Consider the following 27578-nt stretch of genomic DNA (forward strand, 5'->3'; position numbering starts at 1 on the left):
ACATAGTTTCCTTTAACAAGGACTATGGGATTCTTTACCATATCTGGCTCAATAACAAATTATGATATTGAAATCAAACTTTCTAAAGGAACCTATAAAAATTAAAGATGGGCATTTTACCCTCTTTATAGAACAGGATCTTTTTAAGTCTTAAGTATACACAGGATAATAAAATGGATAGCCTGTTCAACCGACTATGTTTAGAATGTATGTATAAATGTACAAATTTTTGCCCATGGAATCCTTGTCCACAGAAAATTACAATTGAATTTAGAATCTACGGACTAACATATTCAATATTATCTTAGCCAGAGGAATTTGTTTTAGCTTTTATAAGAAAACTTTTTATTAAAATAAAATTTATATAAAGAAAAGTGTGCATATCCTAAGTGTACATCTTGAGAGTTTAAGACTTAATTTTTTAGAGCAGTTTTAGGTTCACAGCAAAATAGAAGAGAAGGCACAGAATTTCCCATAGACTCCTCACCCTGACACATGCATAGCCTCCCCATCCCCTACATCCTCCACCATGGTAGTATCTCTGTTACAACTGATGAATTTACTTGATCAGCCAGAGTCTAAACTAGGGTTCAGTCTTGGTGCTGTGCATCCTATGGGTTTGGGAAAATGTATAGAGACATGTACCCATCATTGTGGCATCATACAGAGTATATTCATTGCCCTAAAACTCCTCTATGCTCTGCCTATTTATCACCCCACCCCTTTCCTCATGACTTTTTATAAAGTGAACAACCCTTGTAACCAGCACCCAGGTCAAGAAACCAAGCATTATCACTACCCCAGACTTCCTCTGTGCCCTCTTCTCATCTCCAAGATGTAAACGTTCTCTTGACTTCTGCCAGCATAGGTTAGTTTTGCTAGGTTTTCTTCTTTATATAAGAGCAATTATATAGGATGTACTTTATTGCATTTTGGCTTCTTTCCCTGGATTTAGGTGTATGAGATTCACCCATATTTTCGCATATCATTGTACTTTTAGCCAGAAGTTTTGATCTCTAAAAACTAGTTCAGCAAACAGCTTTCAGCCAGGAACTGTGCTCAGGACTAAGGACACAAAAATCAACAAGGATAAGTCCCTGCTATAAGGAACATTAAATCTAGTAATGTAGTAATGACCAGAATTTAATGTAAAGTAAATTCCTCTTTAACAAATATTTATTCAGTGTCCACTATGGGAGAGGCACTATTATAGGTGGTGTTGCTGCTGCTACTGCTAAGTCGCTTCAGTCGTGTCTGACTCTGTGTGATCCCATAAAGGGCAGCCCACCAGGCTCCCCCGTCCCTGGGATTCTCCAGGCAAGAACACTGGAGTGGGCTGCCATTCCCTCCTCCAATGGATGAAAGTGAAAAGTGAAAGTGAAGTCGCTCAGTCATGTCCGACTCTTATCGATCCCATGGACTGCAGCCCACCAGGCTCCTCCGTCCATGGGATTCTCCAGGCAAGAGTACTGGAGTGGGGTACCATTGCCTTCTCTGATTATAGGTGCTAGGGATAAGCAATGAATGAGCAGATAAAAATGTTAGCAAAAACCCTACTTTATTTCTCTGACATGTGTGGGCTAATTCTGGCCACTTATATCCATATCATAATCTGTTTTGCACCTGATTCAACATAAGGAGAATGAATGTTAGAAGTCATTTCTTGCAGTGGCTTGAAGTGAGCAATTTTTAAGTCCCTGGGACAGTTTGCAAGCCAGTGAACACAGGAGGTATTTCTCTGTATCTATTTCTGCCTTATTTCATCCTCCCCCTTCTATCATTCTGCCTATACAGAATGAATAAAGAATTAAAAATAAATTTTATTAAATTTAATAAATTAAAAAGAATTTAATAAAATTTTAATAAATTAAAAAGAATAAAGAATTAAAAAATAAAAGAATAAAGAAAACTGAATGCTGAAGAATTGATGCTTTTGAGCTGTGGTGCTGGAGAAGACTCTTGAGAGTCCCTTGGACTGCAAGGAGATCCAACCAGTCAATCCTAAAGGAAATCAGTCCTAGGTGTTCATTGCAAGGACTGATGCTGAAGCTGAAACTCCAATACTTTGGCCACCTGATTCGAAGAACTGACTCATTGGAAAAGCCCCTGATGCCGGGAAAGATTAAAGGCAGGAGTAGAAGGGGATGACAGGATGAGACAGTTGGATGGCATCACCAACTCGATGGACATGAGTTTGAGCAAGCTCCGGAGTTGGTGATGGACAGGCAAGCCTGGCGTGCTGCAGTCCATGGGGTCGCAGAGTCAGACACAACTGAGCAACTTAACTGAAGTGATACAGAATGAAACGAAAATCTGGAACCTAAGGAAGACTTTGGATGGTAGCTTACCTTGCAGTAAGGCTGAGCAATCTTCTTGTTTCCCAAAACCATGATCTAAGAAGAGACAATTGCCAAAATTGTGACTGAAATTGTAAAAATTTGAGTTTTTTGAATAACTCTGGGCATCTAATATGTATGATTTATTCGATAATGTTGACTTCACAGTCTAGTAAATCATTTGAGAGTAAAGCTATAACGTTGGAAGGAGAAGGGATAGAAGAGAATCCAACATCATTCCAGGGATTATAGCTTAGGAAGAAATGCAAGACATCATCTGGTTTTATTTGGTTTACTTTCTCTCCCTCCCCATTTTTACAGAAAATTTCAAACATATATAAAAGTAGAAATGATAGTAAAAATAAGCTTCCAGCTTCAAAAATGACCTCTTTGTGTTCATTTTGTCTCTAACCCACTTATCCCTTCCTCTCATTATTTTTAAGCAATCCCAGATGTCAAATAAGTTATTTACACCTGTTCAGAAGGTGAGATCTCATAGTTTTAATCCCCTTGATTAACAGGCTCAGAGAGGATTAGTCATTAAATTGGTTAGTGCAGCTATTTTTAACCCCTACCCTTCAAAAGTAAAAGTTTACTAACAGAGAATACTGGACTTAATGCAATTAAACAGTATGTATGAGACATGAATTATCAAACTTCCCGTCTGTCCCATGATAATGGCCACATTTTGGACACTAGTTACAAGTGAAAAATGAGGTTTCCCCATATAAGAACCTTAACATGTAGCCTGAATGTCACTTGAACCCATTATAAGTTGTCATCAGTACACGTAAAACTTTATTCTCAGTTTGTGTCAACACTTTATCTGATGAATTCCATAAATTAATACTCATTCTAAAAAGATAACTTTGTATTATTTGGCTTGTAATCACCACTGTTAAGCCTCCGATTCAGAAAAAAAAAAAAATTCTTCGAGGAATTATGCAGGATGTGGGAAACTGCTGATTGATGTTTCTTTTCATCAGTTATTTTGAAACCAAATCCCTGTGGATACTGAAATTTCAAATAAATTTGTCCAAGTAAAAGTGTTCTTTTTCAACTGTTTAGTAATAAAATGGGTCTGAGACTCTTCCTAAGCCTCATTGTTTCCCATCTTCAGCCTGCTCTACTTTCAAAGAAGGTTAGTTGATTTTTATTGAACCAGTGTCAATGGCTTATCTACTATGAATACCATGCACAACCAGACATGGAGCTAGCTTTCTAGGTCTCTCAGGTTAGTGAGTATGATACCATTGTTTGGGCTGGTCAGAATGTTCCAGAAGTTTCAGAGCAAGAGGGAAAGATTCTGCTAGTGTCTTTGTCATGGAAACCTGCAACATGTTGATTTGGCTGCTTTGACTGTCATACTTGCCCGGTTGTGTCTCAAAATGTTACCCAGGGCATGTGACACTCATCCCTATGAAGAGTAGAGCACAAGGCACCCACTCATTGAGTGTTTGATGAGATAATTGATGGTTAAAAAAAGCTACAAAAATTACCTGAATAAATAACACTGTAAAAGGCAGGGATCCAGACATTTTTCTGTGCACAACTCCCACTCATTTCTCTGAGAGATAAAAGCACCAAAGATTGACAATCTGTCAGTTTAACCATTTTCACTGTGTACTTTTTCTGGGCAGGTTATTCACATCGAACTCCTTTGATGTGATCAGTGATGATGCTTTCATTGGTCTCCCACATCTAGAGTATTTGTAAGTAAAATAACCTTTTTTTTTTTTTTTTTTAATGTAATGATACAGGACAAGGGCTCTGAGGTTCTACAGCTGTCTGACCAAAAATATTATAACCTATTGCAGATTCATAGAAAACAACAATATCAAGTCCATTTCAAGACATACTTTCCGAGGACTAAAGTCTTTAATTCACCTGTAAGTATGAACGTTGCTATTACATTTTAAGCTTGCCAATGGACAATGCAGTTCGATAATCTGTGGTTAATGTTTATCATAGATAACCCACTTTATGGGTATCTATGAAAATTTAAGAAACCCAAATGATTTCTCTCCATGCACGCTTGCCTTTTCTCCCTGTCTTCAGCCAGTGTGTCCAGGAAACCCATTCCTTTTAATATTAGCCCAACCAACAATAATTAGGAAACTATCCTAATGCAAGGAAATTATGTGAATGAAATAATGTTTTTATTCACTGCATCATTACTCAACTTCATGAATTGACTATATAGTTTTTGCTGTTTCTCTGTTTCTGTATAAGCCCTGATTTCATATACATTTAAACATATACTAGAACCACAGGCCACATCTACACAGCACCTGAACAACTTTTTTATGAGTAAAATATTTAATTATTCAGTGGGTGATTAAAGCTCCATCAGTTGTTCTGAACAGGAAATAATTTTACCTTCCAGGGAACAGAGACGTGTTTGGTTGTCACAGCTAGGGGATGTAACTGGGATTTAGTGAGTGGAGAACAGCAGCGCTGCCGAACACCCTGCAGTGCATAGGAGAGCCTCTCATCAGCCTGGAATGGCACAGTGCTATGCCTGAGAAAGCAAATACGAACTGAATAACGCATGTCTCTTATTTTCAACTACACCCTAAACACACACATGCTGCCGAACATCCTGCAGTGCATAGGAGAGCCTCTCCTCAGCCTGGAATGGCACAGTGCTATGCCTGAGAAAGCAAATACGAACTGAATAACGCATGTCTCTTATTTTCAACTACACCCTAAACACACACATGCTGCCGAACATCCTGCAGTGCATAGGAGAGCCTCTCCTCAGCCTGGAATGGCACAGTGCTATGCCTGAGAAAGCAAATACGAACTGAATAACACATCTCTCTTATTTTCAACTACACCCTAAACACACACACACACATATTTTTAATGAAAATAGAAGGACATGGGAAGAAACAGTACCAACATTTGTTGAGTGTCTACTACTACAATGGTCAGTATGCTTTACATAAATTTTCATTTAATTATCTCGACAATCCTGCCAGATAGGCAAAATAACCCCCATTTTATTTTTTAACCCCCACTTTAGAAATGAGGAAACAGAAGCTTGGAGGGGATGTATGACAAGTAAACGGACTAGTTAGGGAATTATGATAACATCAGCTCCGAGGCTGAACTGTTGTGGCTACTCATCCATTCAACAACTATTTCTCAAGTTCCTAACATGTATCTCGTTAGTGTTAGATAAAGAGGCAAGCCATCTAAGCGTCACAGTCATTCTGTCCATTTTAACCTGTTGCCTCACAGTAGCTCATTTCTAGCTCTGTCCTAGAGCCCAGGAGGTACCAGGTAACGAGGCAGATAAAGATGCCCGCCCTTTGTGCCTTTATTCTGGGGGGTCCACATGGTCTCATGCCATCTCTACGAGTTCCTATCCCTACTGTTACTTGGATTTGCAGCAACAGGGAACCGATGGCCCTATGTATTTTACAAAATCACTACACCTTTCAAGGCTTCTGTATACAGTCATTATAAAAGGACGAGGAAAATATTGTCTATAAAACAAACAGCAACACTGCTTTTAATATCAATGTTGTAAGTGCTGCAAAATTGGCTGTGTATGGTGGGAATGCTGTGCCATTTGATTATAGAGCCAAATGCCACCAAGCCTGAACTTTCAGACGAAAACAGATAAATGGAAGCTTGTGACTTCAACCTGAGATCTACTTGATTCACATAAATCCATTCAACACGGCCTGTGACTAATGGCTGAGCATCACGAGGGGCTGAAGGAAGAACATAAGACCCCACGGTTCTCTCTGGAAACCTGGACAGAGCCTTGCCATGACCCTTAGTTCACTCAAGTGTGTCTTCTCTCCAGCCTAAAGGCCTACCTCATGTGGAAGGAAGAATGGAAAGAATGGCAGGGAAGGACGAAAGAGAGAAAAAGGAAGGGAAAAGGAGAGGAAGGTTAAGGAAGGCAGGAAAGGGAGAAAGAAAAAAATTTATACAACACTCTAGTGAAGAACATCCATTTTGTTTGACCAGAGCTTACTATGTGCATCAAATGAAATGGAAATATAAATTTGGGTCATTATGAGGCCCCTTCTTTAGAAGTGTGAAGAATATAAGAAGGAGGCATTGGTACAGCATGTACTTATGTCTAGAAATGTTCAGGCTCAAGTGAAAGCATAATGCAGCCCTCAAAGAAAGAGGCATGAATCTTAAGGATCAAACAGACAATGAAAGGGAAGTTCCTCTGAAACAATGTGGGACCAGGTGTTGGAGGTAGGAGGGAGGTGTTAGGAGGGAACAGGTCAAAGCTGATTGAATATGACCCTTAGATTTCTTGCATTTTTATCAAATAGCTAGGTTGATTCAGTGACTGTGCCAATAAGAGACTGTTTTCAAGCTACAAAAATGGCATTGCCATATGGTTCATCCTAAATAGTCTCTAGGATGTGCCACACAAAAATGAAGAAAATCCAGCTCCAACCTGGAAGAGCTCAGTCTAGCAAGAGGAATTAGTCAAATATTTTCTCTCTGAGTGCCTTGTCCCCACATCATGTCCTCCTTTCTAATTATGCTGTTCTTCCAGGGGTACTTCCTTCCTTCCTTTTTTCTTTTCTCCTTACCTTTTTTTTCCTTTCAAGAAGAGGTAGGGAAGATTTAAAGCCCAAATGTCCCTCTGATTATTCAGCACATCGAGTTCATTTTCCATTATTAACCACTTATACATACAGTTGACATTTCTTTGACCCATTAATTTTCTTTTTAAGATCTTAGGTTTCAAAGTGCACTTTTCTCCTCCTCAGACCAATTCTTTTCAATTAAAGGCATTTATTCAAGTAGCAAAGAATTATCACCTTGCCCTCTAACCCACAGGAAGAGTTTACAAAGCTTTTCATATTCTAGACTTCATTACAGTCTTTTGATGACCTTATGAAAGAGATAAGGTGGAGGGTTATGGAGAAAGTAGCATAGACACATATACACTATCTTGAGTAAAGCAGATAGCCGGTGAGAAGTTGCTGTATAACACAGGGAGCCCAGCTAAGTGCTCTGTAATAATCTAGAAGGATGAGAAGGAGGGAGGGGAGGGAGGCTTGAGAGGGAGGTGATTTATGTATCAGTTCAGTTCGGTTCAGTCGCTAAGTCGTGTCCGACTCTTCGCGACCCCATGAATCACAGCACGCCAGGCCTCCCTGTCCATCACAAAGCCCAGAGTTCATTCAGACTCAAGTCCATCGAGTCAGTGATGCCATCCAGCCATCTCATCCTCTGTCGTCCCCTTCTCCTCCTGCCCCCAATCCCTCCCAGCATCAGAGTCTTTTCCAATGAGTCAGCTCTTTGCATGAGGTGGCCAAAGTACTGGAGTTTCAGCTTCAGCATCATTCCCTCCAAAGAAATCCCAGGGCTGATCTCCTCCAGAATGGACTGGTTGGATCTCCTTGCAGTCCAAGGGACTCTCAGGAGTCTTGCATTGTTGTATGGCATAAATAATCACAACACTGTAAAGCAATTTTCCTCCAATTAAAAATAAATTAAAAAAAAGAAACAGAGCAGACACTATCCTTATTGGCAAATGAGAATTCAGAGGTGTGCCCTGAGTTTAAGCTGCTCCCCAGTTAGTAGTGGTAAAAGCCAGAAATTTTCCAAGATCTTTAATGAGAACCCTAGTGCCGACTCCACCATGTCAATTATAGAAGGACCAGAGAGCTTTATGGATGGCTAGGTCCTTCCACAGGACATGATCTGAGAAGCAAACACAAATGGGGAAGGAAGAGAAGATCCTGAAGACAGGAGCCCTACCCTCACTCCTGGTCTCCAAATGCAATTAGTTGGAATTAGACACATACTTTGCTGGATTTTTAAAAATATATATATTTTGTATTGGAGTATAGCTGATTAACAATGTTGTGATAGTTTCAGGTGGACAGCAACAAGTCTCAGCCATACATATACATACATCCATTCTTCCCCAAACTCCCCTTCCATCCAGGCTGCCGTGTAACATACTCTCAATAGTACGTAGAATACGTACGCACTTTTGTAGTATGTACAGTAGTAGACATACACTTTTAGATCCAACTAGTTCCCACTCTGGCTTAACATTAAAGCTGCTCCAAGGGAACTTGTAAGCACTGATATAAATTCAGTTCATTCCTAAAGAAGCAATGAACTTACCTTGTCTTCTTATACATCTATCTTAGCAGACTTGCCTTCTAAAGAGACATTTTTAAATAACTGAAAATTTACTATACAGACTCCCCTCTCCTTTAGACCAACCCCTCCCCAAAAGAGAATTCCTTATACTTAAGTCCTTACAAATCCTGTCAAATTCCAAGAGCCTCTGTTGATTCTTCAAATGACTGTCCTAATAGTATACATGATTAACTTAAGTGTTTGAATAGTTCATATATTTCAGAAAGGTTTGAATTTTTCTGGTAACCATGTATTACTTCTGAAATCATGGGAAAAATGAATTAAAAAATAGTTTATGGCCAATGAGGACAAAATTTCTAAACATTTTGTCTTGGTTTCTGTTAACACCCACAATGTTTTGGTAATGATTCCCTTGGGCATCACACAAGTGTCATGGTGGCTAAGGTCCAGTGGAGGCAGGCTTGTTCACATGTATGTATAAAAACATTTGGGGAAAACTGTCATCGATCTGTACATGTCATGAAGCAACTACTGGTTGTTCTGCAACGTGGAGGTTCAAAAGACATACATGCAGTCCCCCAAACTCAGGGCATCCATGTGTCCCCAGTTAATCAGGCAGGATGTCCTCACTTCAGCTTTCACAATGACAAGCATGTATAGGGGGCAGCGGGATATAGTGGCTGAGGAGGTTGTCTCTTCCACCAGACTGTATGTGTTCAAAGCCAGGCTTTACCCATTAATAGCTCTGGGACATCAGGCAGGTCACTAAGCTTCATGGTGCCTCCAATTTCTTTTGTGTAAAACAGAAGTGATAACAATCATCTGTAAAAATAGGGGTGGAAAATAATAAGATACTTAGGAACACCTAGATTGTAAGACAGACAGGAGATTAGGCCAGTTACTCTACGTAAAGTACCTAGAACAGAGCATGGTATGCAGCAAACACCATCATGTAGGGAAAAACTAAGCCTCGCTGCCTAACCTCTACTGATTCTGGATCAGGACTCCAAATGCTGCAGTGTATTTATCCCCTTTAAACATTTTGTATGAAATTAAAATAACTGCACTTGAAGTACTGCAAATTCAGTGAGACACCAACTCAAGCTGAGAATCTGCACTGCAGGGAGGCTGGGAGCACCCCAGATGGCCGTGGGCGAAGCTTTCTTAGCAGCAGAGCCCAGTGGCACTGAAACAAACGTGCTGTCTGAGCCAGTCTGGTCTGCCTTAGCAAGAAGACTTTCCAGTAGGTTCCATACTCCATAATTAGAGGTTTTCTCAGGTAAACCATGAAAACACCAAAGTGGAGTGAAAGTGAAAGTTGCTCAGTCATGTGTGACTCTTTGCAACCCTATGGGCTATACAGTCCATGGGACTCTCCAGGCCAGAATACTGAAGCGAGTAGCCGTTCCCTTCTCCAGGGGATCTTCCTAACCCAGGGATCGAACCCAGGTCTCCTGCATTGCAGGTTTATTCTTCACCAGCTGAACCACCAGGGAAGCATGAAGTGGAGGGAATGGTCATCATTTCCATTGGGAAGGAAAGCCTGCCTGCCATTAAGAATGCTTGACCCTTCTCAGCCAGTCTCAAGGCAGCTGGGTGTTCAGTTGGACAGTTTCCCAGGTATTTTAAAGGATGTTTCTTAGGTAGATTCTGAATCAGGACCTAGAGACTTGAGCTTAGTTGCATACACACTTTAAAAAACCCTCCTAGGAGAACCTTCCTGGTGATCCAGTGGCTAAGATTCCAAGCTTCCAATGCAAAGGGTCTGGGTTCAATCCCTGGTTGGGAAACTAGGTCCCACATGTCACAACTAAGTGTTCACATGTTGTAATTAAATGACCCCTCCAAGATCACTGCAGATGGTGACTGCAGCCATGAAATTAAAAGATGCTTACTCCTTGGAAGGAAAGTTATGACCAACCTAGATAGCATATTCAAAAGCAGAGACATTACTTTGCCAACAAAGGTCCATCTAGTCAAGGCTATGGTTTTTCCAGTGGTCATGTATGGATGTGAGAGTTGGACTGTGAAGAAAGCTGAGAGCCAAAGAATTGATGCTTTTGAAGTGTGGTGTTGGAGAAGACTCTTGAGAGTCCCTTGGACTGCAAGGAGATCCAACCAGTCCGTTCTGAAGGAGATCAGCCCTGGGATTTCTTTGGAAGGAATGATGCTAAAGCTGAAACTCCAATACTTTGGCCACCTCATGCGAAGAGTTGACTCATTGGAAAAGACTCTGATGCTGGGAGGGATTGGGGGCAGGGGGAGAAGGGGATGACAGAGGATGAGATGGCTGGATGGCATCACTGACTCGATGGACGTGAGTCTGAGTGAACTCCGGGAGTTGGTGATGGACAGGGAGGCCTGGCGTGCTGCAATTCATGGGGTTGCAAAGAGTCGGACACGACTGAGCGACTGAACTGAACTGAATGGTGCAACTAAGGCCTGGTGCAGCCAAGAAAAAAAAAAATGTAAAGGAACCCTCCTAGGGAATTCCCTGGCAGTTCGGTGGTGAGGACTTGGCCCTTTCACAACGGGGTTTGAACCCTGGCCAGGAACTAGGATCCCAGGCTCAGAGGAGGGAGGGAACTTTGTGAGTATCGGGAGCACTTGATGTCAGGGTAAGACAATGGTAATTCACAGGGCTTTGCAGTTTCTCCCTAACTCACTGTCTTGGTGTACAGAGCCTGAGACTCATTCTCTGCCCTTTTCTCTGTCTAGATTGGTGCCCTTTCTCTTATCCATTCAAGCCTGTCCCATTCATCCACTCATTCACTCAATCATTTATTAATTTAAAAGCAGCTGTTGAGGACTTATGTTACGTCAGGCACTGGGTATAAGAAAAACATCCTTCCAGTACTCGCTGCTGAGTGATCCTAGAAAACAACTAACATCAGTGAATGTCTCACTGCCCTGTCTTCACTTTCCCAACCAATTCTACCCTTTATCAGCTACCCAGATACAGTGCATTCTTCAGTTCAGTTCAGTTCAGTACAGTTCAGTCGCTCAGTCGTGTCCGACTCTTTGTGACCCCATGAATCGCAGCACGCCAGGCCTCCCTGTCCATCACCAACTCCCGGAGTTCACTCAAACTCATGTCCATCGAGTCAGTGATGCCATCCAGCCATCTCATCTTCTGTTGTCCCCTTCTCCTCCTGCCCCCAATCCCTCCCAGCATCTTACCCCTTAGTAAAACCTGTAGTGAAGCACATTGACTCTTTTTCTTTTTTTAATTTTGGAATTTTAAAATCTTTTTTTTTTTAGACCAAAACAAACAAAATGCAGTTCACCCATTTCTCCCACCCCTCAACCCCACCTCTAACAACCATCAATTTGTTCTCTGTATCTATGAAGTTCATCATTAACACCCTGGCTATGTGAGGTCTACAGCTTTATTCTTCAGGCAGAAAGTGGAACTCTCAATTCACCGGCTCTTTCAAAGAACTGAGTTGGGCAGCAAGGAAAACAGGTGTCTTTTCCTTGGTAATCTTAATGGCTGCAGTAATTCAGGACTAGACTGTTTTATCATTTCCCTCCCACTGTCTTAAAACCCAGCCTACTCCAAGCATGCATCCTGAAGCCAGTTTTACTTTGTGCTGGTGTCTGGGAGAGGGATATCCACTTAGGAGAAGTTAGCATAGGACTGGAGGACACAATTGTGCCAGCAAATATATTGAGATACATAACTTGAGAGTGACTCCAGACTGGTCCAAAACACCAAGAAATTTCTTCATTCAACCACCAGTCAGTAAAAGGAATTGTGGAGATGTTCTCTTGCAAAATCTTCTTTAGCAGCATTTTCTCCCCATGGAAAAGAAATGCAAAAAAGCAAAATGGCTGTCTGGGGAGGCCTTACAAATAGCTGTGAAAAGAAGAGAAGCAAAAAGCAAAGGAGAAAAGGAAAGATATAAACATCTGAATGCAGAGTTTCAAAGAATAGCAAGAAGAGATAAGAAAGCCTTCTTCAGCGATCAATGCAAAGAAATAGAGGAAAACAACAGAATGGGAAAGACTAGGGATCTCTTCAAGAAAATCAGAGATACCAAAGGAACATTTCATGCAAAGATGGGCTCGATAAAGGACAGAAATGGTATGGACCTAACAGAAGCAGAAGATATTAAGAAGAGATGGCAAGAATACACAGAAGAGCTGTACAAAAAAGATCTTCACGACCCAGATAATCACGATGGTGTGATCACTGACCTAGAGCCAGACATCCTGGAATGTGAAGTCAAGTGGGCCTTAGAAAGCATCACTATGAACAAAGCTAGTGGAGGTGATAGAATTCCAGTTGAGCTATTCCAAATCTTGAAAGATGATGCTGTGAAAGTGCTGCACTCAATATGCCAGCAAATTTGGAAAACTCAGCAGTGGCCACAGGACTGGAAAAAGTCAGTTTTCATTCCAATCCCAAAGAAAGGCAATGCCAAAGAATGCTCAAACTACCGCACAATTGCACTCACCTCACACACTAGTAAAGTAATGCTAAAAATTCTCCAAGCCAGGCTTCAGCAATATGTGAACCGTGAACTTGCTGATTTTCAAGCTGGTTTTAGAAAAGGCAGAGGAACCAGAGATCAAATTGCCAACATCTGCTGGATCATGGAAAAAGCAAGAGAGTTCCAGAAAAACATCTATTTCTGCTTTATTGACTATGCCAAAGACTTTGACTGTGTGGATCACAAGAAACTGTGGAAAATTCTGAAAGAGATGGGAATACCAGACCACCTGATCTGCCTCTTGAGAAACCTGTATGCAGGTCAGGAAGCAATAGTTAGAACTGGACATGGAACAACAGACTGGTTCCAAATAGGACAAGGAGTACGTCAAGGCTGTATATTGTCATCCTGTTTATTTAACTTATATGCAGAGTACATCACGAGAAACGCTGGGCTGGAAGAAACACGAGCTGGAATCAAGATCGCCGGGAGAAATATCAATAACCTCAGATATGCAGATGACACCACCCTTATGGCAGAAAGTGAAGAGGAACTAAAAAGCCTCTTGATGAAAGTGAAAGTGGAGAGTGAAAAACTTGGCTTAAAGCTCAACGTTCAGAAAACGAAGATCATGGCATCTGGTCCCATCACTTCATGGGAAATAGATGGGGAAACAGTGGAAACAGTGTCAGACTTTATTTTTTTGGGCTCCAAGATCACTGCAGATGGTGACTGCAGCCATGAAATTAAAAGACGCTTACTCCTTGGAAGGAAAGTTATGACCAACCTAGATAGCATATTCAAAAGCAGAGGTATTACTTTGCCAACAAAGGTCCGTCTAGTCAAGACTTTGGTTTTTCCTGTAGCCATGTATGGATGTGAGAGTTGGACTGTGAAGAAGGCTGAGCGCCGAAGAATTGATGCTTTTGAACTGTGGTGTTGGAGAAGACTCTTGAGAGTCCCTTGGACTGCAAGGAGATCCAACCAGTCCATTGTGAAGGAGATCAGCCCTGGGATTTCTTTGGAAGGACTGATGCTAAAGCTGAAACTCCAGTACTGTGGCCACCTCATGCGAAGAGTTGACTCATTGGAAAAGACTCTGCTGCTGGGAGGGATTGGGGGCAAGAGGAGAAGGGGACGACAGAGGATGAGATGGCTGGATGGCATCACCGACTCGATGGACGTGAGTCTGAGTGAACTCCAGGAGTTGGTGATGGACAGGGAGGCCTGGTGTGCTGCGATTCATGGGGTTGCAAAGAGTCGTACTAAGCGACTGATCTGATCTGATCTGATGTAGGGAGACAGTCACAGCAATTCACTTGTATGGTCAGTTTTCTAAATGCTGTTTTGGGGCAATGTTCACACGAAAGCAGTCCACATACCAGCTACCATCCTGAGTTACCCCATTTTTTTTAACACTCTTATAATATGAGGTATTATTACATCCACTTAAAAATGAAAAAACTGAGTTGCAGAGAAGGTACATAACCAAAGTCACACAGCCAGTAAATAGTGGAGTCAGGATTCAGACAGCTCAGAATGACTCCAAAGCTATGCCCTTCATCACAAAATGGACTGTCACTGAGACTGGAACCTTCTGATTCAGTTCCCTTTCTTCTGTGCCAAGGTTCATTGAAAAACTTTTCTAATCCAGTCTAGCGGTAATTTCCAAAACTCAGAAAAACAACATAATTAACTTAAAAATAGGTTTTAAATGTCTTTAATGCTTGCACTTGAGAAATCTCGTACTAATTAGAATAGGTAGAAACAGAAGACTCTTGAGAGTGTTTTAAGATCAATTTGAGAGAATTTTCAAGAGCTTTGGAGGCCGACAGCATAGGCTGCTTTGTTTCAGTTTTCAATTTTTATTGTGAAAATTAAAACCGCTTCTAAGGAAAGTATATAATATGTATATGTATGTATGCATGCTCAGTCGCTTCAGTTCAACTCTTTGTGACCCTATAAACTGTAGCCCGCCAGGCTCCCCTGTCCATGGGATTCTTCATGTAAGAATACTAGAGTGGGTTGCCATGCCCTCCTCTAGGGGATCTTCCTGACCCAGGGATTGAACCTGAGCCTCCTGCACTGGCAGGTGGGTTCTCTACCCACTGACCCACCTGAGAAATGCAAGTATATGTATAGTGCTGATTAAATGCAAAACACCAGTCCCGGGTCACCCTTCCCGGTTATACAGTATCTGCTCCCGGTTACGTGCACATTTCTGCAGTGTGCACACATGACCTTTTCCTGGATAGTATCAGGACTGTTTCCTACTTGTTACTCTTGATTAGAATCAGAATCATTTTAGCAATACGTGGAAGAACAAATAGAGAAGGAGAAAACAATTCTTGTGATAATAGAGAAAGAACTGGAAAAAGGGAAAAAAGGAGATGATTAAACAGGATGAATGGATGATTGGATAGGTGGATATTTATGAGGAAGCTATTTTCTAAGGAGGCCTGAATGAATGGAGCTAAAAAGGAAAAAAAAAATGTAGAAAAAGAACAGGAAGAAAGAGTGGGCTGGAGTCGGGGGTAGTTAGACAGGCCTCCAAGTTTGAGAGCTGTGGGTTCTAAGAGCTGGTGGTTGAGCTGCTCCTGGACCGAGCGCGGGGAGGGAAGGAGGGTAAGGGTGGCCTGAGTGTGAGGGGAGAGTGCATGGAGGCTACAGACATGGGAAGACAACCCTTAGTTGTCTGAGAGTGTGAGGCTCACACTCAGTGCTAAATAGAAAGACCGATGCCCGGGCATTATTTTGTTACTAGTATTTTGGAGTGTTTCCTTGTTCATTTTGTTTAATACCATAATACAAAAAGGGCCATAAATGCATTTATTTATTTATGACTACGGTTTACGTCACTCTTTTTTTTTTTCTTCCCAGGAGCCTTGCAAACAACAATCTCCAGACTCTCCCAAAAGATATTTTCAAAGGCCTGGATTCTTTAACAAATGTGTAAGAGGACCTAAGAAATCACTGATTAGTTAATTAATTTGCAGTAGTTAACAAAGATGTCTGGTGTTGATTATTAAAATTTTTAATTGGCTTTAAATTAAATGAGAAATTTAAAATTTTAATTTGTCTTAAATTTTGAATTTAGTTGGACTACTGTTTGAGTCTCCTAGGGTTTCCTCCACTATAGTTTGAAAACATAACCGTAAGCTTTCCTTTGATAAAGTGTGTGTCTTTATGGGAGGGACTGATGACAAGGGACTTTGGGGGGAGACGGGGAAGAGGAGAGCTAGATAGAAACTTCAAGAAGCCTTTTTTTTTTTTCTCACGGGGTTCAGGAAATGGGGCTACAAAGGAAAAACACAAAGAAGTCTGGGTAACTGACAGAAAAAAGATGAAAGGTTACACCCATGGGTTGGTCAGTCAACAGAGAAACGGAGCAGGAAGTGGGGGAAGGGAGGAAAGTTTGCCTTTTCTCTCATTAGACTGAACAACAACCCTAGGCTTAATCCCCAGGAATTTGGCTTAAGCCCCAGGAAGGGAATGAACTTAATTATTTTTGACCCTTTTTCAAACAAAAGAGCTTTCAAACTTTGACTTTTAAGCCTCAGAGTGAAAGATCTTTGTAAGGAATTTGTATATTTTGCAGTAAGCAAAGCAAGTAATGTATGCCTAACCGTCTCAAAAGCAATTTAGCTTCAATAAGTGCCCTCCAAAACATTAGAAAGGTATTTAAATGCCGCAAGGTAGAACATAGGAACAAACAAAAGACGTGTGAAAACAAGAGTTCATATTTATCAGGTCCTTTGCTATAGAATATATATTCAAAACAACTTTTCTCCAACAAAATTTGAGTCAAGTATTCTCTCCTAAACCCAGTATTTAACATCAAATCAGCTAGCTAGTGAAAAACTTTCTTTGTTCCTTGTAGTACTCCCCCAGCCCCTCCTCAATGTCTATTACCCCAATTCCTAAAAGATGGTTTATTTCCAAGAGAGTGTCAGAATCAGGACACTTCCAGAGTCTTGGACAGACCACAGTTATCCACTCTGGTTTACAATAGATCAGAAAAGTTGACACTCATTATTTCTGGGTCAGAGTAGTCTTGGGATATGAAGTCAGTCCTGCGAATGTCTTGCAAGTTAGATAACTCCATGGCAGACTTGGGGATATAGCTTATTTGGAGACCCTCTGGCCCAACCTTATGTCAGTCTAAACCCCACTCTAGCAAAAGAAAAATCACTTGAAATGGGCTCAGTTTCTCCAAGGAATCTTATCATGGGTTTGGCCTACCTTGATATGCCCAAATCAAGAATTATTTAAGAACTGCAAGGATCCACGCCAATATGCCTTTTAGTAGATTTCTTGGTTTTCTTTATTCCTTAAAACACATTTTTAAGTGCTCCAACACAAAAATTATTCTTGTGCTGTGTGAAAAGTAGACAATACCTATCTTAGGAATTCTATGTGACAGAGACGAGTTTTAGGAAAGAGATTGGGTTTCTGAACAGAAACAATGCAAATAAACAGAACTGATGAGTTGGGATCATATGTGGAAATTTAAACTATTTGTGCTGTGCAGTTTATTACGGGCATGAGCTATTGTATGTCTGCATTAACTCGGCTGTATCTAAGTCATTTCCTATTAAAATTGAATTTGAAGACCATGGAATAGGATCAGGATTAATTACATCTGTGAGGAAGAAGAAAAGCAAATAGCTCACTTGATTTAATTAAATATAGTCCAACAGTCACTACATTCTGTGTTTTAGAACCTGTGTTGCCCAGTATGGTGGCTGCACACTTAAAATGTGATCCTAGTGTGACTGAGGAACTGAATTTTAAATTTTACTTAGTTTTTTAAAAAAAATAAAATAAAAAACTAAATTTAAGAACTCATTTTTCTGTTCAATTATTGGAAAACTTTTAAGTATGCTTGGAACAATTTGGGTGTATGAATCTTTTTTTTTCAACTGTGAATTTTATTAAATCTAAACACAAATCAGGAACTTCTGCTGAAATTTTATTATCCAAATTGAGATATACTGTAAGCATAAAATACACATTAGACTCCACAGAGACTTAATATAGAAAAAGCATGCAAAATATCTCATAAGTAATTTTTATATTACTATATGTCAAAATGATAAAATTCTGTATTGGGTTACATAACATATGATATTAAAAATAATTTCATCTGTTTCTTTTTACTTTTTTAATGTGTCCTTAGAAAATTTTTAAACTACATATGTGGTTCACATTGTATTCCTATAGACAGCACAGCTCTAGACTGAACTACCTTTGAATCCAAGAGGGAGTAAGTTATGAGGTTCCATTGACTGGAGTGGCTTGCAAGGGTGCACTGTGGTCCTCTCTGAGCCCAAAGTGAATGATCAGACAGGTTCAAGGTAGATTATGAGGCATGATATAAAACCAGGTGAGAGCATCCTGCTCACATAATTGCTATGGTAAGAGTCATGCCTGTGAAGGAAGGACCCTTGTATATCAAAAGCAGCTGAAGTTTGTCTTTCAGTGACCTGAGAGGTAATTCATTTAATTGTGACTGTAAACTGAAGTGGCTGGTGGAATGGCTAAGCCACACCAATGCAACTGTCGAAGACATCTATTGTGAAGGCCCTCCAGAATACAAGAAGCGAAAAATCAATAGTCTTTCCTCCAAGGATTTTGATTGCATCATTACAGGTAATGTATTCCAAATTATTCCATCTTGTAAAATTAAGGGTTACATTTTTTTTTTACATATGCAGGAACTGATATTTTTTATACATTAAAAACCAACTGAGCAATTTAAAGATATTATGAACCATTAAAACTTCATGTGTTTAAAAGCAAAGTAAAATTGCCATTTCACTGTTTCTCTAGAATAAAAGTATTTCTTATGGACATTTGAGATCTAGCCAACGAATGAGGCATTAGCACAGCTACTAATCATCATTTTCAATTTTTACAGAGTTTGCAAAGTCTCAAGACCTGCCTTATCAATCACTGTCCATAGACACTTTTTCTTATATGAACGATGAGTATGTTGTCATCGCTCAGCCTTTTACTGGAAAGTGCATTTTCCTTGAATGGGACCATGTAGAAAAGACCTTCCGGAATTATGACAACATCACAGGTATGAAAAGGCTGATTGTATTTTGAATGGAAAGTTAAACTGCTTGGGTCAAGGGCAAAAGGAAAAGATGAGTGGTATCAGGGAATGCTTTGGGCAGGTTTGTGGTTTAGTCACTAAATCGTGTCCAGCCCCTGCGACCCCATGGACTGTAGCCCACCAGGCTCCTCTGTCCATAGGATTTTCCAAGCAAGAATACTGGTGTGTGTTGCCGTTTCCTTCTGCAGGAGATCTTCCCGATCCAGGGATCAATCCTGTGTCTCCAGAACGTTAGGCAGTTCTCTACCAGTTACCAGGTTTAGAATCATTTGAATCCTAAATCTACCATTTGAGATTGTTCCCTAAAGCTTAATTTCCTCAGTTGTAAAATGGTAATACTAATATTTAACTTGCAGGGCTGTTATAAAATAACGAGAGCATATGTTCAGGAAACTTAGCATAGGACCTATCTTAGTAAATATGCAATAAAAAGTGGGTTATTTTTCTTGAAAGAAAAAGTACTGGACTAAGAATTATGAGTTCTATCTGGGTTCTGCCACAAACAAACTAGTTAATCCACACTCTCACTGGGTCCATTTTTTAAACCACAGAATGAGTTTATTTTAGACTGATGAATCTCAAACTTTATTGCAAAAACATTACTTCTGCAAAATGTTCATGTATGACTTGAGACATAAGTGTTTTATCGTCCAGTAAATTTGGGAACCATATCTCCCTCTTGGAGATTCATAATAACACACGTTAGAGGCTCTGAGAAATCCTGCAGTGAGGACATAAACCTCTTTCTAATATTTTTTGCATTTAATTTAATGATGGAAATCTTTTTTTTTTTTTTTCCATGAAAACTTTTACTTAGGTCACCTCTTAAGTTTCTTCCTCATTTCAACAACTTTTAAGTGTTTAAGTCATAAATTAGAACATGAGGCTCCCTCTGAAATCACCTTCACATCAGCATTAGCTTCTAACACCCTTAAACTTGCTTCTGAGAGCACTCCCACATCCCCATAGAAGGTTACCACTTGACAGGGCCGGGGTAGTTATAACTAGATTTTGTTGGCAGTCATCAACCCTATTGCTCAAAGGATCAGGACAGGTTTGGGTCTTGCCTAAGACTGAGGTGCCCAGATAACTGAATCCCCTCCAAACTGAGACCCTCCTAGAGTCCTCTTTCCTTCTCAAGGAGGAAGGCTATGCTTCCCTTTCTCCTGAAGCCCCCTCAGTTCTCCAGTGGATTGCAGCAGGGCTTTGTGCAATCTAAACCAGCTTCTTACATGTGTGCTGCTGCTGCTGCTAAGTCGATTCAGTCATGTCCGACTCTGTGCGACCCCATAGACAGCAGCCCACCAGGCTCCCCCCGTCCCTGGGATTCTCCAGGCAAGAACACTGGAGTGGGTTGCCATTTCCTTCTCCAATGCATGAAAGTGAAAAGTGAAAGTGAAGTTGCTCAGTCGTGTCCGACTCCTAGTGACCCCGTGGACTGCAGCCTACCAGGCTCCTCCGTCCATGGGATTTTCCAGGCAAGAGTACTGGAGTGGGGTGCCATTGCCTTCTCCGACATGTGTACAGTCTCTCAATTGCTATGAATGAATCTTTAGATAAGCACTTGAAAGAAAAATGAGTCATATATTTGCAGACTTCCAGATGACATCATCTAGTCCAGGATGATGAATATATGTCATATATGCAGTCACTATGCCCTCCCTCACCCCATACAGACATTGTTAATCTAGCATGATGTTCTTTCTTGCAGAGGATAGAATCCTTCTTAATACAGTTCTCCAGGGAGTTCCAATCAGTCAGTTGATATTGGTACATGATTGAAAACTAGTAGCCATCTCTAAGGAAAAGGCGATGGCACCCCATCCCATGGATGGGGTGAATTCACTTTCACTTTTCACTTTCATGCATTGGAGAAGGAAATGGCAACCCACTCCAGTGTTCTTGCCTGGAGAATCCCAGGGACGGGGGAGCCTGGTGGGCTGCCGTCTATGGGGTCGCACAGAGTTGGACATGACTGAAGCGACTTAGCAGCAGCAGCAGCAGCAGCCATCTCTAATCTAGTTCCAACTTTCATTATATAGAAGGGAAAACTGAATCCCAGAGAAGAGATTTTCTAAAGGTCACAGAATCAGCTGAGTCTTGAAAAGGGTCATAAATAGAATAATTTTGCCTATGCATGCAGCCAAAAGAGTTGATGCGGAACTTATTACCTCAAAGCCCTTAGAGCAGCAGTTAGAAAAAGCCTGGGGCTAGATCTGCCTTGCTCTCTTTGGGCTTCCAAGAACCAACCTCCCTCTAGAAGATCAGAATCTATTGATAACTTAAACTCTTAACAAAGGATACTGAGCTAGGCTTCTGACAGACCCCCATGTAGTTTTCTGAGATTTCCCAAAGTAACTTTCAGGAGCATCGCCCATGACTGTACCCCTCTTTCACTTTTCTTAAGGATTCTTCTTCTTTCTCTTCTGCCACTAGTGACCTAAAGCTTCAGAAAAATCCCAAGTGACATCTGTCTTTTCTTAGGGGAAAGTTAGTCGATTCTAGAGCCAGAAGCCATTCATTACAGAGAACACAGCAATTGAAGATAGCCATGAGCTGCCCAGGCCACTGCTCAAGACTTGGCCTTGAGGTTGTCCTAGAACCTTGTGGAATCCAAACCCAAGGTGGAAGCCCCAGTACAGCTAACTCCTCACCCTTGGTTAAGTTAAAAGCATAGGGACACTGGTAGCCTTGGGCTCGAATCCCAACTCTGCCTTCTAGCAGCATCGAACCTCTCTGACTTTCAGCCTGCTCACCTGCAAAAGGAAGGGTAATAATAATATTTATCTTTTAAGATTGGTGGGAAATTTAATTCGATGATCTGGCAAAGCATAAAGTAGGTGATTTATGGCAGTTTCCACTAGAATTACTATGACTAACTCATGATACATCAGGGAAAGCAATGATCCTTTTCTATAAGAAGTGAGAGGAGAGGGAGCTCCCTGACAGTCCAGTAGTTAGTACTCACTGCTTTCCCTGTTCAATCCCTGGTTGAGGGAACTTAGATCCATGTGTGGCTTGGCCAAAAAAAAAAAAAAAAGACAAAGAAGAGGGACTTCACTGGGCGTCTTCCCTGGCAGTTCAGTGGTTAAGACTCCGCACTTACAATGAATGGGGCACAGGTTCAACCCCTGGTGGGGGAACTAAGCTCCCACATGCCACGTGGTGCAGCCAAAATTTTTCTTTTAAAAATTAAAGACAATGAAGAAGAAGAAGTGAGAGGGAAAACTCAGGCTTTAGCCATGTGTCCTGAATGTCTAGTACACATTGGATGTGACAAGACAACTCTGTTGTTGGTAACAAGGCTCCATGAGGCAAAAAGGCACTGTCTTGTTGCCACTGGATCCGATTAAAAAACTGACTTTGCCTAATCAACCAAAGAAATCTCTTATTTCAGGCTGAAACAAGGTTTTGGTGGCAGCTGCATGGTCTCAGCCTGTGTATTAACAGCTCTAAAAGAGGACGGCCATCCTCCTAATCTCTCATTTGTCTTTCCCAGGCACGTCCACGGTAGTGTGCAAGCCTATAGTCATTGAAACTCAGCTCTATGTCATTGTGGCCCAGCTGTTTGGCGGCTCTCACATCTATAAGCGAGACAGCTTTGCAAATAAATTCATAAAAATCCAGGATATTGAAATCCTCAAAATCCGAAAACCCAATGACATTGAAACATTCAAGATTGAAAACAACTGGTACTTCGTTGTGGCTGACAGTTCAAAAGCTGGTTTCACTACCATTTATAAATGGAACGGAAATGGATTCTACTCCCATCAATCTTTACATGCATGGTACAGGGATACTGATGTGGAATATCTAGAAATAGCCAGAACACCTCAGACTCTCAGAACGCCTCATTTAATACTGTCCAGTAGTTCCCAGCGTCCTGTCATTTATCAGTGGAACAAAGCAATACAATTATTCACTAACCAAACTGACATCCCTAACATGGAGGATGTATATGCCGTTAAGCACTTCTCAGTGAAAGGCGATGTGTACATTTGCTTGACAAGATTCATTGGTGATTCCAAAGTAATGAAATGGGGAGGCTCCTCATTTCAGGATATTCAGAGGATGCCATCACGAGGATCCATGGTGTTCCAGCCTCTTCAGATAAATAACTATCAATATGCAATTCTTGGAAGTGATTATTCCTTTACTCAAGTGTATAACTGGGATGCAGAGAAAGCCAAATTTGTGAAATTTCAGGAATTAAATGTTCAGGCACCAAGATCATTCACGCATGTGTCCATTAATAAACGCAATTTTCTTTTTGCTTCCAGTTTTAAGGGAAACACACAGATTTACAAACATGTCATAGTTGACTTAAGCGCATGACACACCAAATTCTGTGGCTGCCATCAGTAACTTTCTACAGTACATGATCCGGATGAACTCAAATGCATGATGACTCTTCTTTTCACACTTGCAAATGAATGCCTTTCACACATTGAGACTGCTAGAACCAAGCACTACCCGTATCTCCATCCTTACCTGTCCAGTCCAGTGGTGTGGGAAGTTACCTTTTATAAGACAAAACTGAATTGTGTAACTGTTCTTTGCAGTGAAGATGTGTAAATAAGCGTTTAATGGTATCTGTTACTCCAAAAAGAAATATGAATATGTACTTTTCCATTTATTTATTCATGTGTTCAGAAACAACTGCCAAATAAAATGTTTACATTTTCTTTCATATCCCAAAGGTAATTATTTACAGGAGTTATTTTATTCTTGGTGATAGTATATTGAGTAAAGAGTTTTATACAGTGGGGTTATATTTGGATTGAGAATTTATATAGTAAATAATGATTGAAGATGAACATTCATATTGATTGCCTATCATTTATTATCAGTTTGATCAGCTGAGTTTGAACATTCAAACGTGTTTCTAAAGCGCATGGCTTTGGGGAACACTTTGGGGTGAAATAGTGACCAATGAAAGAAGAGTAGACAAATTTGCCTGTTACAAGATGGCTAATTAGACAGTTAGGCCCATCCTTTCCTATCTGATAGCTCCAGCTAAAAACATCATTTGGAGAATTTATAGAAGCTAAATTCAAGATTTTGGATTTTTAAAACTTTCTTCAGGGACTTCTAAATGTCTGACTCTCGAATCACCTGACAGCTGACAGAGATTGTAACTACAGCACTTGCATCAGATGTATCTGCTACAAAGGCCTCAATCTGACCAAGGATGCTTTGCTTCTAGATGTCAGTTCTGACCCGTTACTGACATCCTGCTGAGTGCCCACAAGGCTCAGATCCGACTTTCTAAATTCCTGCTCCTGGATCACATGGTATGTTAGCACTTAGCACGATGCCTTTGATACAGTACGTTCTCAAAAACTACTTTTGAAGATGCACATGTTATAAACTTAATAATAAACTTCACAAGGCCCTTTGGTCTAATCAGTCATATTTACTGAGTACCTACATGGGGTGTCTTTTCTGTGGTTTGGGGAGGAAAACTGAGGAATAGAGCATAGTCCTTGACCTGTGGGGCCTTAGAAGACTAACAGGGTGATTAGGACACAAAAAACTACAGAATAAGCTGTGAGTGCCAAATATCACCTAAACATTCTGATTTTAAGTATCATAGGAGTGTCCAAGATGAGTTCCTGGAAGAAGTGGTCCTTGTTCGAACATAAAGGGAATAGATGATTTCAAAAGGGAATCGGGGCAGAGGAGATATTCTTGGCATGATTTGGTTCTGTGTGCTGCCTTCATGGAGGGGATCAGAGCTTCCTCTGGCTTATTGTTCCTCAGATTCTTTTGCTGAATGACTAGAGGGGCAGGTGGGACAGACAGCAACTCTGGCAGCATGTATCTGGCAAACTTGAGGCATTAAAGGTACACATAATAGTTACATAGTCTCTGGGAAGCAACACCTTGGGGAGTTATGCATAGGAACCAGATTCCTTTACCACATGGGGAAGATATCAACTCTGACATCAGGGTTACGGGGGGACGAGAAGAAGACTCACCCACTCCCAATCCCGCACATAGGGAGATCTGGCCTTCGAATGTCTGACTTTCTTTGTTCCTTTGTCCGATAAGCAGCACATGTATGTTAGGGGGGGCTTCCCTGGTGGTGCTAGTAGTAAAAAACATGCCTGTCAGTGCAGGAGACTTAAGACTCACAGGTTCGATCCCTGAGTCAGGAAGATTCTCTGGATGAGGGCATGCCAACCCACTCCAGTATTCTTGCCTAGAGAATCCCATGGATACAGGAGCCTGGCAGGCTACAGCCCATGGTGTTGCTAAGAGTTGGACACAACTGAAGCAACTTAGCATGCACCTCTATTAGAGAACACCTGCTTGGTACAGATTGGGTTTAAGTCCTGTCCTATCACGTACTGGCTTTGTCCACAGGCAAGTTACATGAGTTCGCTGAGCCTCAGTTTCTTCATCTGTAAGGACAACGATGCCTACTCCAAGGACAACAGAAGGATTAAATGAAACAAGGCACACATGGTGAATTGAATTTTACAAATATGGCCACAACGATATTTCCCATCCTACATGCTCTATGAGAACCTTGCCCTAACCCCATCAAGACATGATGCCTAATTTCTTGATCCTTCCATCTGGATGGCCTGGTGACTGATAAAATGTAGTAGAAATGATGCAGTTTGACTTTTGAAGTGAAGTCATAAAAACAATGAAGCATCTGCCTTGTGAAACTGGGAGGATCTCTTTTGGAGGCCTGAGCTGCTGCATACAAAGTCCTATTAGCCCAAGGCCACCACTCTGAGGAAGCCCAAGCTTTGGTCAACAGCCCCAGATGAGGTCTCAGCCAACCGCCACATCAGCCACCACTTTTGTGAGCGAAGATATCAGCTCTCAGCTGTCAAGTCACCACAGACTGGCAAATATTCTCAACTGAAGATCCAGAAATCATGGAGCAGAGACAAGCCATTCCTATGATGCTCTGTCCAAATTCCTGACCCACAGTATCTATGAGCATAATAAAATCATTATTTTAAAAAGCCAAGTTTTGGAGTGACTTTTTAGCAGCAATAGTCAGAATAGCACATGACGTGCTTAGCAGAGAACAGCACAAAGCGGTAAAGACTCCACCTGCAATGCAGGAGACACAGGAGACAAGAGTTCGATCCCTGGGTTGGGAAGATCCCCTGGAAGAGGAAATGGCAACCCACTCCAGTATTCTTGCCTGGGAAATCCTCTGGACAGAGGAACCTGGCAGGCTACAGTCCACAGAGTTGCAAAGAGTCAGACACGACTGAAGCAGCTGAGCACACGAGTACCAGTTATTACTAGTGGGCCCCACACCCAGAATATTGTCTGCTTTGGAGTCGTGTTCTACCTTATTGCCTTGATGTAATTCACTGTTGTTTCATTTCTAAAGGCTACCTCCTGTTTTCTATATGTTAATGGTGTTCAGACTCTGCCAGGCACTCTGCTGACTTCAGAGATGCAGAGACTTTGGATCTAGATTCTGGCCATTTGCTTTAATAGAGGCATTGATTATTTAAGTCAGCAAAGAAACTGTCTAATTTACCTTGAAACTGAGACCCACAGATGTGAAGCAAGTTACAACCCAGGCCTCCTGACCCTCAGCCCAGTCCTTTCTCCATTACATGGTGCTACCTTTCAAAATCTAACCCTCTGATTGGAACCTGGGGTTGCAGATGGGGAGGGAGGTGAGGAATGAGGAGGCTGACTGAGAATATAAATTCAAGAAAGACTGAGAAGAAGGACGTGTGGTCAGGTCCACTCTTGCAGGAATTGACTTTTCTGAGAGCTGCCCTCTCTCCCTGTACCCCTCATCTACCCTGTACTATGCAACTGGGTCATTTATACCCAGCCATAAATGACTGAACACCTAAATCCCAATCTAAGTGCCCAAAACAGAAGCTGGGCTGGCTCAGCCTGAGCCAATCCCTCCTCCCTCCTGGATATTTGGAACTAGAGCAGCAGAGTCTGAGTCAATGGGTCTCAGGCACCATACTTGTAAGGGGATGATCTTAAATCATGTTCCCTTGAAGCAGGGGGATTTACTGAAGGAGTGCTCTTAGGTAAGGGACAGGGAGGAGTACAGGGCAGGCAAGATGTAAAGATGTACTTTCAGTAGAAGTCTAGCTTCAGCCTGAACCCAAGGGGATCTCTAAAGCATGAATGAATTGTACCACAGAGTGTGTTCTGCCTTGAGGCAAGGAGGGTGGACATTTATATCCCCCATCTGATGATCAGTGACCAAAGAATGTGGGGGCATAACCTCTCAGGCATCTCCAGCTGAGAAGTTTCCAGTTGGCTAAGGGCAATCTTCCAGAGACGGGAACCAGTGTGAGCAGCCATGCTACAGGATGAGTTCACCAACCTAGCAAAGGGCATCTGGGTGGGTAACCAAACGCATAAGCTACAACGATGGTGTTTGAGGCACCACTCCAGTTTGGAGCAGCCACAGTGGTCTACAAACCAGAAGAGCAGAGGAGAAGAGAATGAAGCCAAAGCACAGAAAGAAGCAGGGGTGAGAAACTACATAGTCTGAGGGAGAGAGGGAGGGAGAGGAAAAAGAAGGGAAGAAGGGAGAAGGGGTAAGAAAAGGGAAAGGGAAAAGCA

At 41.4% G+C, this 27578-nt stretch overlaps 1 protein-coding gene across 2 annotated transcripts in view; it reads left to right on the forward strand.

Moving 5' to 3' along the window:
* LGI1 (leucine rich glioma inactivated 1) overlaps positions 1-23688 on the forward strand; it is a 40493-nt gene extending 16805 nt beyond the window's left edge. Inside the window, exons 3-8 of one of the 2 annotated variants that reach the window (XM_086378744.1) lie at positions 3977-4048; positions 4154-4225; positions 15758-15829; positions 18360-18529; positions 18798-18962; positions 22498-23688. In XM_086378744.1, the coding sequence (XP_086234870.1) occupies positions 3977-4048; positions 4154-4225; positions 15758-15829; positions 18360-18529; positions 18798-18962; positions 22498-23333 (1387 nt within the window). In that variant the 3' untranslated portion in view covers positions 23334-23688. Of the gene's footprint in view, positions 1-3976; positions 4049-4096; positions 4226-15757; positions 15830-18359; positions 18530-18797; positions 18963-22497 lie in introns of both variants that reach the window. The other variant, XM_086378746.1, reaches the window with a different exon arrangement.
* The last annotated feature ends 3890 nt before the right edge of the window (positions 23689-27578 follow it).

The sequence above is a fragment of the Bos grunniens genome, chromosome 26 (genome assembly GCF_055505025.1).
Source record: "Bos grunniens cultivar Pamir isolate PY7600 chromosome 26, Bosgru_T2T1.0, whole genome shotgun sequence".
Classification (NCBI taxonomy): Eukaryota; Metazoa; Chordata; class Mammalia; order Artiodactyla; family Bovidae; genus Bos; species Bos grunniens.